Source organism: Aspergillus affinis (assembly GCF_023601865.1).
Source record: "Aspergillus affinis strain CMG 70 chromosome Unknown NODE_9_length_501208_cov_87_169129, whole genome shotgun sequence".
Lineage (NCBI taxonomy): Eukaryota > Fungi > Ascomycota > Eurotiomycetes > Eurotiales > Aspergillaceae > Aspergillus > Aspergillus affinis.
Window position 1 is genome coordinate 13,957 of NW_026515790.1, and position 14,254 is coordinate 28,210.

The 14,254-nt window shown below is 47.8% G+C and overlaps 5 protein-coding genes across 5 annotated transcripts; 4 read left to right on the plus strand and 1 right to left on the minus strand.

The window, feature by feature from the left end:
- Positions 1–828: 828 nt before the first annotated feature.
- On the plus strand, positions 829–3,623 carry KD926_011617 (uncharacterized protein; the record flags this gene model as incomplete). Its single annotated transcript, XM_053096127.1, has 3 exons — positions 829–1,550; positions 1,602–2,822; positions 2,873–3,623. The coding sequence occupies 3 exons, from the start codon at positions 829–831 to the stop codon at positions 3,621–3,623; spliced, it is 2,694 nt and encodes an 897-aa protein (XP_052959628.1).
- Positions 3,624–5,859: 2,236 nt separating this feature from the next.
- KD926_011618 (uncharacterized protein) lies at positions 5,860–6,701 on the plus strand (the record flags this gene model as incomplete). The annotated part of the gene is made up of 3 exons (XM_053096128.1): positions 5,860–5,877; positions 6,323–6,449; positions 6,508–6,701. 3 exons carry the CDS (start codon positions 5,860–5,862, stop codon positions 6,699–6,701), a joined length of 339 nt encoding a protein of 112 aa, XP_052959629.1.
- A 592-nt stretch (positions 6,702–7,293) lies between these two features.
- Positions 7,294–8,861, plus strand: KD926_011619 (putative C-14 sterol reductase; the record flags this gene model as incomplete). The annotated part of the gene is made up of 3 exons (XM_053096129.1): positions 7,294–7,334; positions 7,400–7,707; positions 7,759–8,861. The coding sequence occupies 3 exons, from the start codon at positions 7,294–7,296 to the stop codon at positions 8,859–8,861; spliced, it is 1,452 nt and encodes a 483-aa protein (XP_052959630.1).
- Positions 8,862–9,176: 315 nt separating this feature from the next.
- KD926_011620 (uncharacterized protein) lies at positions 9,177–10,441 on the minus strand (the record flags this gene model as incomplete). Its single annotated transcript, XM_053096132.1, has 2 exons — positions 9,177–9,490; positions 9,577–10,441. The coding sequence occupies 2 exons, from the start codon at positions 10,439–10,441 to the stop codon at positions 9,177–9,179; spliced, it is 1,179 nt and encodes a 392-aa protein (XP_052959631.1).
- Positions 10,442–12,430: 1,989 nt separating this feature from the next.
- On the plus strand, positions 12,431–14,012 carry KD926_011621 (uncharacterized protein; the record flags this gene model as incomplete). Its single annotated transcript, XM_053096133.1, has 2 exons — positions 12,431–12,500; positions 12,550–14,012. 2 exons carry the CDS (start codon positions 12,431–12,433, stop codon positions 14,010–14,012), a joined length of 1,533 nt encoding a protein of 510 aa, XP_052959632.1.
- Positions 14,013–14,254: the final 242 nt, after the last annotated feature.

Sequence of the window (14,254 nt, forward strand, 5' to 3'; positions counted from 1 at the left end):
CGGCGCTAGCTATTTAGTGAACCCAATGCACTAAGTTAGGTATAGATCGTATGTCTTGATAGAAACACTAACTTAACTCCACGGGAAATTTGGTTCAAACTGACTCAGAATGAATGGGAACGAACATCACAGGCTGATACGAATCCATCAGATTACGTGATCTAGCGGCTTGGCCCGCACACTCGAACCCATAATAGATAAAGGGGTAACCCTTTATCTATTATAGAAGATGAGATTAATCGTTATGCAAGAGAATTAAGAGCCCTATCATTCAAAAGGCATTCGCTCCTTAGTAGGCTGCGTGCGTGTAGCCGATACAGTGTCATTCTGCCCTCCTTCCCCTGTGCATTTCATAACACAGGCAAAGAGGACCTTGAGTCTCGCCGGAGTCGCACTGCTTCCCGTTCAGCGAGGATCTTCAAATATCAGATAGTCCGATTGACCGTCACATATTAGTTGTGTTAGTTGTGACGATGATGAATTTGGGGGCCAATTTGCATCTCCTGCTTGCGTCACGTTGAGGGGAAGAAGAGGCACCAACTCCACCATTTCATTCCTTCCAACCTTAGCCAGAAATCTACTTCAAAGTCGATACGAGATCGTATAGTTCCTTTAAGATTGATTGTTCTTATCAAGTGTGTGTTGATATCGCTATATCGCTTCAATATATCCGAAAGGGCAGGTTAGTGATCGTCAGTAATACAACCACTACGAGTAAGGATCTGCGAAGGGGGCCGAGAAGCATTTCGCCCACACTGTCCGGATCAGGATCTCAAAGGTGAAGGTGCACCCCTGAGTGCACGCGCCTGTCGTGTCTCAGCTTTGAAAATGACTAGAAACCAGTCGGTCCATATTTCAAGATGCTTCGATAGCCTGGAGGATTCGCAGACAAACCTTTTGTCGTATAGCACCAGTCCGGTTGAGAATCAAGATACAGAAGACGCGCAGCACCCGGGCGCATATCAAAGAGAGAAGGAAGAGACATCAATAAATTCTTCACAAACGGACGTGACATTGAACGACACAGAAAAGCTTCCGCCAAGAAGAACGCATCGACCGTGGTCGGCGCTTCGAGAAAGATGGCGCAATTTGAAACTCGCAACACCATCGAAAAAAGCAAACATCCCCAGCGATGGAGATGAATGGACCAAAGGAGTGAAATTTGCTATGCGATGGACTGCTCTGGTGCTCTTTGTGAACATTGTCCTGGCGATTATCGCAATCGCGATGGGCTACTCGGGTTCCTCAGCCAGCAATGATCGATCTACAGTTTCGACAGCGATCTATGATGGAAAATGTTCAGTCTCCGGCGGCTGGGCTTCAGGGCTACATGTCTTGATCAACATCCTGAGTACGGGTCTACTAGCCGCGAGTAATTATGCGATGCAAACACTCAGTGCTCCGTCACGCGAAGATGTGGATGCTGCTCATTCTAAAGGAAAATGGCTAGATATTGGGATCTTCAGCTACAGGAATATTCTCGCCATGGACAATAGACGCAAATTGATCTGGTTGGTGCTTTTGCTGACCTCAGTGCCTATTCATTTGATGTTCGTTCTTCCTGTCGATTGATGTTGATCCCCACTGACCGGCTGCTTCAGGTATAACTCGGTCGTTTTCTCCTCCATGGCCACTAACCTGTACGGACTGGTCTTGATTCCAGATGATCTGGGCAGAGATGAAATGATCTCCAATGGGAACAACTATACCGCCGAAGGAATCCGCAAAACAGTTGGGTATAGTGCGCAGGATCTGCAAGCCGAGATTTTCAACGGTACCCTAAAGAATCTGACCCTGGAAGAGTGCGTGGATGCCTACGCGGTCGAATATAACACCCATCGCACGACCGTGGTGTTGGTCGCCGATCGCGAACATTTCAACAATTACTCTAGTCTTCAGGCTTATTATGGTATGTCGAGCCAAGACTACTTCGGTTATAATTCCTACCGGTACTCTTGGATGTGCACGCAAGAGCGTCCCGTGAGCTGCACGAAAGAAGATGTTATGGATCTAGTAAATCGCGGGAAATGGTCTGTCTGGGCTGAGTATTGGGCGTATCGAGATTGGACGTTCCACGATCCTAGTCACAATGGGATGAACCGGAGTTTCTCATGCGATTACAATCTGGTCGAGCATCTTTTCGACAAAAACAACACGCCTTTGAGAACCGATCTTGGAACCCTTTGCAACTATATCACGACATACAACCCCAATGAAGAGCGGCTGGGGCAGTATTTGAAGTCTGCTTCTCACTGGGAGAACAGCACCTGGGCGTCGCAAGTTTCATTCCAATGGCAGAACTATACAGACTCTGTGACCAGTTTCGATGACCCATTGTATTCACCAGCGCTTGAAGTCTCCGTATCCCACTGCATGAGCAAGGAGAGCGAGGAAAAGTGTCAGTTATTGTTTAGTTTGCCAATATGCCTCGTGATCATTCTATGCAATATGATCAAACTAGTTGGAATTTGCCTGGCAGCGAATACTAAGCGGAAGAGCATTTTCCTGACGGTCGGCGACGCAATATCCTCATTTCTGTCGTCGCCGGATCCATCGACGAAGCATCTATGCTTTCAGGAGGCCCCGGAATGGGATGATAAAGAAGAGGTTCTGAGGAAAGAGTCATATGTAACAAGACCGTTTGGTTTGAGTTCTCCAAGGGAACACGGTCATCACAGTACGCCTCTCAAGCGTTTTATCTCCATGAGCTCCCTATATGCATCTGGAGATGCCGATCGCGGCTCCAAACCCCGGAACCTCTCCTGTCCAAGGAGGTGGTATCAGGCAGTAAGTTTAAGATGTTGGATGCTACTACTTTTCATGTGAGTTCTCCCTGCCCATAACCTCCGACAAATCTAACATATTCTCATAGCATAATTTCTTCCTATATTACCGCTACCGTCTTATTCCATATTGGAAGTGGCCAGCGCTACCCATACCAAGTCACCCTGCAAACCTCGTGGGAAACCGGCTTCGGCAAGCCCAGTTCCGTCGCGATGATCGGCCAAGCGGCGCAAAGCGTCATGGAAGTGGTCCTTCTCAGCAATCTCCCCCAGCTAGTGCTCTCCGTATTATACTTCCTCAGCAATGGAATATTAATAAACATGGTCGTTGCAGCCGAATACAACGACTACGCAATCCATCGAAACCCGCTCCGAGTGTCCTGGCCGAAAGGCCAACAACGATCAACCCGCTACCTCAGCCTACCTTATCGGTACAGGGTGCCGTTTGTGATTTTTTCAGTCGGGCTGCACTGGCTCATGTCGCAGAGTCTCTTCTTTACACAAGTCCGACTGTTCGATATCGATGGCGAACTTGTCGAGCGTTGGAGTACGACTCGGTGTGGGTATTCGCTGGTGGCTATTCTTACTACTTTGATTGTGGGAGCGATCGCTACGCTTACCTTGGTGGGGCTTGGTCTGCGAAAATATAAGTCGAATATGCCGCTTCCTATCTATAGTAGTGTGGAAATCAGTGCTGCTTGCCATCCCCCGCCGGATGATCAGGATGCAGCCTTGAAGCCCGTGATGTGGGGTGTACCTATAGACGGTGCATATGGTGGGAATACAGTGGACGCAAGATCGGGATATTTTACCTTTACTTCACAGGAGGTTTTAACATGAATTGAATGAGATGATTTGTGTCGAAGACAGCTCCATAATCTCATCGCATCCGAAAAGACGCAATAGGTCATGCCGAATAGGCTCAGATCGCGCATGCAAAAAGAGTAAACAGCAAATAAATGACCAAAAGCACCCGCGATAAATGCTGCACCATTTACACCAACCCATACCTTACCCCAAGGAGCCATAATATCCATTTAGACTCGTTTCATCTCTATTTGTACGAATATTCGGCTCATTCACGTTGGCAATCTGGTTACCCATGGTGTTTCGTGCGTTCAGGACGCGGGCAAATGGCGGAAAGGTGCCATCAGCTCTGCTGCATATTCCGGCTCATCTGGCAAACAGACGGACCACCCTATAACTAGGTAGTTACAGTGCCATTTGATTACAAAGAGTTCCAGAGCTTGGACACCCTTCTCCAACATTGTCGTTTCCTTTGAACTGAAAAATAAAGGGATATTCCCAAGCTCAAATCTGATTTCCCTTCATCGTTCGACCATATATGGGCATCTTCGTCAACCCTGTCCACGGATATTCATCTCGTCATCAACCTCCACACTCCTGGACCTGGACCATCTCATCGTTTGTTCTCAAAGCCCACTGGTATACGGCCCTCTTTGATCGGCAACTAGAACAGTTACTGACATCGCGCTAGTCTATCTAGATCCATCGTCATGCCTCCAAGAAGGAAGTCTTTCGAAATCCACGACTTCTTCTACCCGCTTGGAACGATCAACGAGGGTTATACAGTCAAGTACTCCGATCCAAACCCCAGAATGACTGATGTGTTCTTCGAGAAAGACATGGCAATCCGCCGTCAGCTGAAGTGTGGATCGGGAAAGATGTTCGTCATTCTACCCTTAGATCTCTACAGGCTGTACAAAGATCGTTCTTTTGGTCCAATGAGTTTTGAAGACCATTGGCGCGGAAGGCCAGTCTTTGTGATGGGAAGAGGAACTGTGGATCTGAACCCTGAATTGATCCATGAGGTGGACTAGAGGGAAACTGCCCAGGTGGTCCAGACCTTGAACGAAACGGTCGGGCCGGAAACATTCCAATTGCCCTACCTTCCGCCTATCTTCGTGGTCTTGCCCCGTTAATCAAGTGGGAACAAAGGCATGGTGCTTGAAGGCGAGACCCTGCCGATGACCGGCGCGACGGTGGTTGTGCGCTATACTGTGCAAGAACACGTTGTCGAGCGATCGGAAATGGAGTTTTTTACATTTGGGGCCAACGTTTTCAATCAGGGCGGCAACATCAGTTTCAACTAATCGATAGGCTTGCTTTTTGTCGATGATTTGTTTTGTCATGTTGAAGTTTGGGAAATCGCAGAAATGAGTTTTTTTCTTTTAGTTAAGATCACGACTGTCAATCAATTGAATTATTCGAAATTCTGAATTTTATATGTCACTAGTCTTCTTCTACAGTTATACTTTTAGTTTGATATGCTAGCGCAAGACCAAATAGTTTGTAGTTTGTATAACCTGTAGTATATGCCAGCAGAATCGTCCTGAAGTCGCAGTAGATAGAGCTCTCACAGGAGACGTGTATGAGCTGACACCTTCCACCGTAAGATTGTCAAGGCCCATATCCGGCCTTTACCCTCCAACGGCGCTGCGCCAGGTCTAAGGTATGTGTTTGAAGTGTAGAAAAGTGCGAAAATGCACCATGATACAATTGAGAAAGCTCTGTCGAGAAGCTAATCTGAGCTGCGGTGATCATTGGGAGCACTGTTTCATTTGAAAGGAGTTCTCTGACACTCGATGTCATGGAGTCTGGTCCATTGTTCCTAGAATCCGAAAACCCGTACGACCTACAGCCCCAGCTCCTTTTACTCGCCATCGAAACTGATGGAGATGCAGGTGTGGAACTTTAAACTGATGAAGCGCTATCTCTGTAGAGTGAGACTACTGTGGATCCGTTGGTAGTTTAACTCCAATAGGCAGGTGAAGCCGCAGTGATCGAACAGAACGTATCCTATAATTCCATCCTGTGGAAGACGACTTAGTACTGTTAGGGCACGCTCTACTTACTTGGCCAAGAACTCGGCAGATCTATTCAGGATAAGTAACAACTATGAAAGCTTGACGACTTCACTCGAGTATACGTCGACATCCACCCCTCAGCTCTTGCTCTATTTAATTCCACAGCGAAACATTTGTAGGGTCGTTCACTTCTGGCATGAACTTACTTGTGGATCAAATTGATCGGTTGAGGACCTTCAGGTCTACCTATGGCCGAGCTCAGCAAGGTATTCATCCTCCAGAGTTCTCCCAATGTCTTAAATCGCAATTTACGAGCGAAGCTAACAGAGTACCATATCACATTCTTGGTCAATATAGGAGTCTTCAGTTTTGATGACATCTCCATGCTAATAACTTGGCCATTAAGGCTGATGAAACTCGGGGCTAAGATGAGCGTCGCGGATAAGCATTACTGATTCGTCCTAGGGGTGTCTCCATTGAGGCGAATGTTGCAATATGAAGTGTCGTAAATTAAAGGTGACATGGTGCCGTCTCTTCTCGCATAATATCAACAACACTCAACCACTTTTTCAACTCTTCATTTGCAGTCAACATTTCTTAGTCAAAATGAAGTCTACCTTCGCTCTCGCCTCCCTCTTCTCGAGTGTGCTCGCTGCGGCAGCTCCCACCTCGGCTTCATTCCAGCTGGTCATCGGCGATTCTTAATCACAGACCAACGACCTCAAGGACCGCGCCCTTATCAGCCAAGGCGATGCCTTCATCCTTGCCCCCAAGGGCGAGCACGGCAGCAACTTTACTGGCGGTGATGACACTTTGGGCATCGAGAACGGTGACGTTGGTGAGTCTCTCGGACGTGTGCCATCTGGATAGAAGGTCATGCTTATTATTGGGTATAGCCTACGTAGGCAAGGACGGCCTCCTCGATCTCAAAAGTACCAACGGTGTTGCTGCTGGTGGCTTGACTGAAGGGTTTACTACTGGTTTCAACGACACCCTTGAATGGGCTCAGGGCCAGTTCTTTGCCTGCCCTCATGTTTCCCTCTACGCTGCCGGCCCCTCGACCTACATGATTTACGCCAGTCGCTCTTGAGCTTCCCTGGCCAAGGACTGTATCTCGGTCAGCCTCAAGAAGACATCTCTTTAAGTCATTTACCTTAGATATTCGGTCCTAAGAACCGGTGCAGGAGAATGGTTTCCTCTCTATAGAGAAAGATTTAGGTTATACACTCGTTCAAATCATATAACTTTTATATTTCCTCCCTTCACCATTACAGACTGCTGTCATTTTTATTTTCCCCTTTTCTTTATCACGGTTATGGATGACTCAAGGAGTAAATCCGCAAGACTTCGTTGGAATTCTCTGCTATGCACGGAATAAATACCTACTATAGGAGATGCTTTGAATTCGGGTTGAGAACATGACGAGAGGCCTTTTTACTGAACCTTCTATTTTTAAACCAGGCAACACAATAAGCTAAACCACCAAACGCGCGCAAAAAGAGCAGGAGATATGCGACATCTCTACTCCGTAAATCCTTTAGCCGCGATGATCGGAACGCGTCGTTTCCGGCTGGCGCGATGGCTAATCCGAGCTTCACCATTGGGTCCGACTCTTATAATTAATTGAAGAACACGCCCTCCATCGGAACTACAACCACCCCACAGCCTCACCTCTATCTTAAATGACATTCCATGTAGATGTGAAGTACGAGTTTGGCGGACCGTGAGTGTTTGGAGAACAACCCCTTGTTTACTCATTCAAAGCCCGAATAACTGACGAACCTTTAGTCTCGGTGCATCGGCCATCACCTTCGGCCTGCCCATCCTTCTTTATTTCTTTGCCTTCGCCTGCAATGACGTGTCTGGCTGCCCGGCGCCCTCTCTGTTGAATCCGCAGACGCTGAGCTGGGAAAAAGTGCGGGCGGAGATCGGCTGGCCCGCGGGCGGCCTGAGGCATCTCGGCAGTTGGCAAGCGACCGGCGTCGTGGTGGTTTATTATTGCTTCAGTCTGCTATTGTGGAGAGTCTTGCCCGCGCAGATCACGCATGGCACGAAACTGGCTCACCATGGACGTCCGTTGGAATATCGCTTTAATGGTAAGCACCGTGGAGTTGCCGGCTTTCATCTCTTGACTAACAGGAGGCAAGCATTTTCGTCCACCCTCGTCCATCTGGCCATCTGCGCCGTGGGGACCTATTTCCAAGGCGCCGATTTCATTGTCTGGACCTATATGGCCGACAATTACGTCCAAATCCTGACTGCCAACATCCTGATCGCATATGTCCTTGCGATATTTGTCTATGCGCGCAGCTTCAGTGTGAATACCAACTACTCGAATGACGAGATGCGCGAGCTGGCTGCCGGAGGCCAGACCGGAAATTTCATATACGATTTCTACATTGGCCGCGAGCTGAACCCGCGCGTCACGCTGCCTGGTTTCGGAGAGATTGACCTCAAGACCTGGTGCGAGATGCGCCCGGGATTGACCGGTTGGATCCTGCTGAATCTGGCCTTCGTCGCCAAGCAGTATCGGACGTACGGATTCCTATCCGACAGCATCATTTTCACGGCGTGTGTGCAGGCCTTCTACGTGCTAGATGGGCAGTATATGGAAACCGGCATTCTGACGATGATCGACATCACGACAGACGGATTCGGCTTTATGCTCTCCTTCGGAGATGCCCCATGGGTGCCTTTCTTATACTCCACGCAATATCGCTATCTGTCCGTCCACCCTGTCCATCTCGGCTGGACTGGAATCGGCGCCGTGATTGCCGTGTTCTCTTTCGGGCTGTATCTCTTCCGGGCGGCGAACTCTCAGAAGAACACGTTCCGCAAGAATCCAGAAGACCCCAAGGTCAAGCACCTCTCGTTTATCCAGACCAAACGCGGAACCAGGCTGCTCACTGCCGGCTGGTGGGGAATGTCCCGCCACATCAATTATTTCGGAGACTGGCTCCAGGCGTTGCCGTTTAGTTTGCCCACCGGGCTGGCTGGTTATGCGATTCTTCCTGCAGGAAGCGCGACAGCCGCGTCTCATGTTTTTCGAATGCTGGATGGACGAGAAGTTGTAGGCGACCAGGCTGCGGGCTGGGGTGTCTTCTTTACTTCCTTTTATGTGCTCTACTTTGCGATCTTACTGATTCATCGCGAGCGGCGAGATGATGCGATGTGCCTGGAGAAGTATGGCGCTGATTGGGAGAAATATAGGAAGCTTGTGAAATGGAGGATTGTTCCGGGGATTTATTAGATGCGTCTTCGGGCATTCTTCGCAGACTTATATTAACTATATCTTTGAAGGCCAGGATCTACGTGTCAAATTTAAAGAGGTGTATGATATTGAAATGTTATAATGGACTCAGTCATTCTCGGTATCACCGGACCGCCTGATTTCGGGGAGTAGGATGGCAATTTCACGGCGTGAAATCAAATAAAGGGCTGGATTTTCAAATTGATGAAATATAATATGAATTTCAACATCCCAACAGCCCTATTTGACATGTAGGTACCTCCATCGTCTCTATTAATTGATAGTCGTCGATGAACCCCAGTGAGCGCACAGCTGTCAATGGTGTCCCCGAACATCACGCTCAATGACCACTGTATCATCAGGAAGACCTTTCCAATCTGGTGGATCAAGGATCAGAATTCGTGCCAGATTTACGAAAACGAACGCTAGCACTCTCTTCTGTATGTAAATGGGGCAATTTTGGGTGGCTCTGATAGCACTGACAAACATTGATGGTATATAAATCGCCTGAACTGCTGGTTCGTCGATTTCACCGTCAAGATTGAGGCCGTCGATGAGAGCCCTGTCCCAACGAAACGGAGAGAAGGCTGTGCTGTAGAAAGCATCCACAACCAGATCGGCTTTTTCCACTGTATCGACGTTGCATATGCAAAACAAGCGCATGATCGCACGGTGCTCACGATTGAATATATCGAATTTAGTGTCTTTCTTTCACCCTGGATATAGCTCCAGTCGTTCGAGGCTTCTGAGTGGAATAGCATCGTACGCCTTTCTTTGGTTGAGTATACCTTGAAGATACTGGATCGAGGCCTCGTAACGTCCTTGTACGACTGGAATATCGGTTCAATTAGCTTTTTTGCCCCTGTGTGTTCTTCATGGCCGGCGACCCCTGAAATGTCCAGCAGCTGCTTCAGAAATTGTAATTCAAAGGCAAACTGGTTCTCTTTCACGCAATCAAGCCTAGCGAAACTGACCGGCACAGCTTCGGCTCGCGCAAGCTGGAGAAAATTGAAAACGCTGCCTATTTCAAGTGCTTGTTTCAGATTTGTCTGAAGCCTCGGAGGCAGTCGAGCCAAGCAAGGTAGCAGTTGAGCTGGTAGGGAGACAATATGATGCAGGAGCATATCATGATTCATAAAAGTGAGCTCGTTCTCACTCATCAATCGCTGGAAGTCTTCGGTCAGGGCGCTAGACTTTCCTAGATTGTTGGTGATAATTGAAGTTTTTAGAGTGTAGAGACCATCTGGTGTGTCTAGCACTTTTGGAACTATCGCACGGATCCATTGAAACGAGTCGTACGTGAGTTTAACTGCTGGGTCTTGAGCAAAAGCAAACTCTGTGTACTCATCGTAGTTAAGCAAGCTCAGGGCTTTGACACTGACCAGAGTGCGGTTAACCTCGTCATATTCAACTCCATAAAAGAGCATTGATGGTGGATTTGACGGATTTGAGGCCCGCGGGGCAGGGAATGTCTTCAGTGTCTCAATTCCACCACCAAACTCGGCTTTTATCGCCCGGAAGATACGATATCTAGGGGAACTGAAGAGCTTTCCTTCGTTGATAATAAATCGTAGAGCCATTTTCGGTCTTCAATGAATTTGAGATGTCAGGGGTAGCCAAGCAAACGAAGAAATCGATCAAGTTATTAGAAATGACCCTGAGCAACTATCTAGGGGTCAAAGAAAGCCCTTAAGAAGGTCTTTTTGTATTTAATCCCACGTGTCATTGCATGGAGCATTCCACTTATTTCATGGATTCTTCCTGTTGTATAGAGATCTCTACGTAACTAGCCTCTAGCGAAGGTTTGACGAATTGCCCAAGGCGTTCAGATCTTCTACATCATCAGGCAAAGACAAAGCATCCTCTCAATCGCCATCTGAGGTCCTTGGCTTCCCTCCATACCAGCATCGACGTTCAAATTCAGCTCGCAAAGTCTACAGTACAAAATACTAAGATCCTCGATAGGAACTTGCAACGGCACAATCCCAATTCCGGCCAACCCGTATAAAAAATGGACTTTAAACCCCACAGTACATTCTCCCCTGAAAACCTACAGTGCACTGCATAGTGCCTGTCTAAATTATATCCATGTTACATGAGAAGGCCAATTAAATGCCCGTAAGAATGCTCGAAAAGTGTGACAAAGAAAGGCGTAACGATCAGAAGCAGAGAGAATCTATCGGATCTTGACGCTAAAGCCTACTGAGGTCTGGTCACTGTTATCCCGAACCAGGAAATGTCCAGCAGCTACTCTAGAAAGTATAATTCAAAGGTAAACTAATTCTCTTTCACGTAGTTGAGCTCAACGAGCCTACCTGGTGCATTTGGGGCTTGCGGAAGTTGCCCAGAAGTGGAAAACAGAACATAGTGGCAGTGCTAAACAGAACACGATGTCGACGGTGTTGATCACGACTTGGTTGTTGTGATTTAGCCGTCTATGGAGTAGCTTTTCCAACAAGGCACACAGAAAGTGCTATTATTGGTTTAATGATGATTTTCATTTGACTGACACTGCAAAATTGATGAGCCCAAAGGCTACAAATACCTTCACTGGCCCCAACAGCTGACCTTTATTTTTTCCCATCAACCTTGGTGGAATCTATACACAAAATGTCAACAAATTCAGGCTCTTGTCTCTGTGGAGCTATCAAATATCAAATCACCGGCGACCCAGAGAGATTCTACATATGCCACTGTGGCAACTGTCAAAAAGTAACAGGCTCGGCGTTCATGTCTAATGGCTGTTTCCGAACAAATGTATGTCCCCGTTTCCGTCGAGTTAAGTGTATCTTCTAACCAAGAACTAGCAACTACAAATAACCCAAGGCCAAGAGTCTGTCAAAGTATACGAACAAAAATCCACTTCTTCGGGCCTCATTCTGAAACGGTCGTTCTGCGGCATCTGTGGGTCAAATCTGTTCGCGCAGAGTGCCATGCCAGAGATGGCTCAATTTATAGCCATTACGAGCGGGACTATGGATGCTTGGGCCAATTTGGATCCTGCTATAGAGGTCTGGACTCGGAGTCGACGTCCCTAGCTTTCACCTGTTGAGGGAACTGAGCAGAAGAAGATGTATTGAGATCGAAAGCGGATTGTATCCGGCGTGGAAATTATTCATCGCATCCACAAAGCCAGCTCTATATAACACCTAAGTTTCTGTCAGAATGGAGCTTGATCTTCTACGATATCTATTAAGTCTCACCAACGTTGGAAACGATATATCTATTCCCTTGATCGTGTGGTATAAGGCAACTACATTCCGGGAACCTTTCCCCTCACTAACACAGCGGATAAGTTATGCAGCCCCATATCAAGATGTTTGCTGAATGGAATGACGTGTTCGGCTAATGCATGCGCTCCATAATAACATTCTTGGGCGGCGCTAACGCCCCATACTAGGATTATCAACGCGGAGTGGCCAAGATACTAGTATTCTGGGCAAAAGGGAGTTTGTCTCAGCTTACCCAGGCTGAACCTGACTCCTTAGTGACACAGGCGCTAAAAGAAGGAGATAAATAAGTTCCCCAGTACCCATGTTCCCTGACCTTTCAAGGATCCTGCCGCCACAATGTCAGACAAACCTAATGACCTACCCATCTGCTCCGTCGTTGGAGTTACCGTTAATCTCCTCTCAGCTAGTATGTTAGTAACTCTTCCGTGGGTTAAGGCATCGCTAAACTGTTCCAGATACCGATCCATTCGATGTCGGCGTGACGCTCGATAGGAGCAAGAAGTATCCATTGGTAGCTGCAGACCAAGAAGAAGGCACTTCATTTCAACCACCAGGGTCGGACGACACCTACTGGTTACCATCTAACTTTCGGAAAACTGATATCGGTGCCCAAAATGTGGAGGGTGATCTCTTTGTCGCCACCGGCTCGGAGCTCGCGAGTGACTTGGAGATGAACCCCAGCCTGAGCATCAGCCACGCCGGCGTTTCGGTCGAGGATTCAGAGGGGTTTCGCTACTCGACGTCGTTGAAGAACAACAGCCTTTATGGAATATACAGTTTCGATCAAAAGGTCTACTCCGTCGGGCTGAAACCTAGTAACGATGTTTACAATTTTGTGTCCGAAGAATACGTTAGTGCTGCAAACGCACTCCCAGACTGGGTGGAAGAAATCAGCAAAGAGAGTGATGAAACTTCCCTGGCTGAGGCATCGGATGTAGTCAAGAAATATCAGAGTTTTTTCAACCGCTGCGGATCTCATGTCGTTGAGGAGTGTCACTTGGGCAGTCGCTATCAGCTGCTAGTTGAGAGTCCTGAGACCGGAATCGAAAAGAAGGAAGATTTTCTGCGTCTTGTCAAGAAAGAGTACAGCGGCATCTTCAACACCGCTGCTGACCCCAATATTGCGAGCTCGTCTGAATTCAACGAGTACTTACGCAAGCGACGTTCCCAATGCAAGATTATAGGCGGAGATATAGGGGCAGCCAATGCGCTCGCACATAACCCAACCGATTCCGACAAATTTCAGGAGTGGATGTCGACTCGCAGTGCCGATCCCCCCCATGCCCTTGTTCATATCAAGACAACCAGCGTCGGCTCTTTCTTGGAAAGGAGTGAGAATGAAGAGCACCAAGAAGCGGCTGCTAAGCTCAAGCCGGCGATGGAATACCTTAGCGGTCTTCACACTCTCAAGGGAACATTGTCTACACTATTCCTAGCATCCTCCGGTTGGATTGAGCTCTCTGTTACCCCATTGCCTGGCGTGACAGTTCGTGTGGTTGATAAGCCGATCGTGGTAATCACACAGGTATCCCCAACATCGGTCAAGGTGCAGCCAGTGGTGAAGGAATCATACATTGAGGTCGGAGTCATCATCACAGCACCAGACGAGCAAGTGGATGTCTCCTTCAGTACTTCCGCAACCGGATCTTTCGGTGCACTCAGCACCCTCAGCCTCACCCCATATGGCCCTGAGAAGTATCGGACGGCAATTAGGGGGGTCGCCACTTCTGATGAAGCATTCTCGGTTTTGGTTCCAAGCCTGATTTCGACGGGGCGGTTTGGAGGCACTGGAACACTGAAGGGAACATTGGAAGTCGAGGCAAGAGAATATGCTTCATTTCATATGGCGTTGCAAAAGCAGGCAACTGGAGTCTCTATGAAAATGTTGGCTACGGTGGAACGCAAGGATGCCGAATAAATGCATGCGTCATGCTAGAAATATCTTCTTTCAAACTACTGTCTTTTATAGTGGTTTTGAATTTTGCTTTGAGAATTTTACCAAAGGATGTATACCTTTCTCTAAAATGGAGAAAGTGCAGATCAAGTGCCTGGGTTGGTCCGTATATCGTAGCTTCAAAAATGCCCGGAATATCACATGGGCATAATTTGGGCTGTGCTCGTCGACTATCCAATTGCCTGTCGCTAACTGGTACCCTAGGT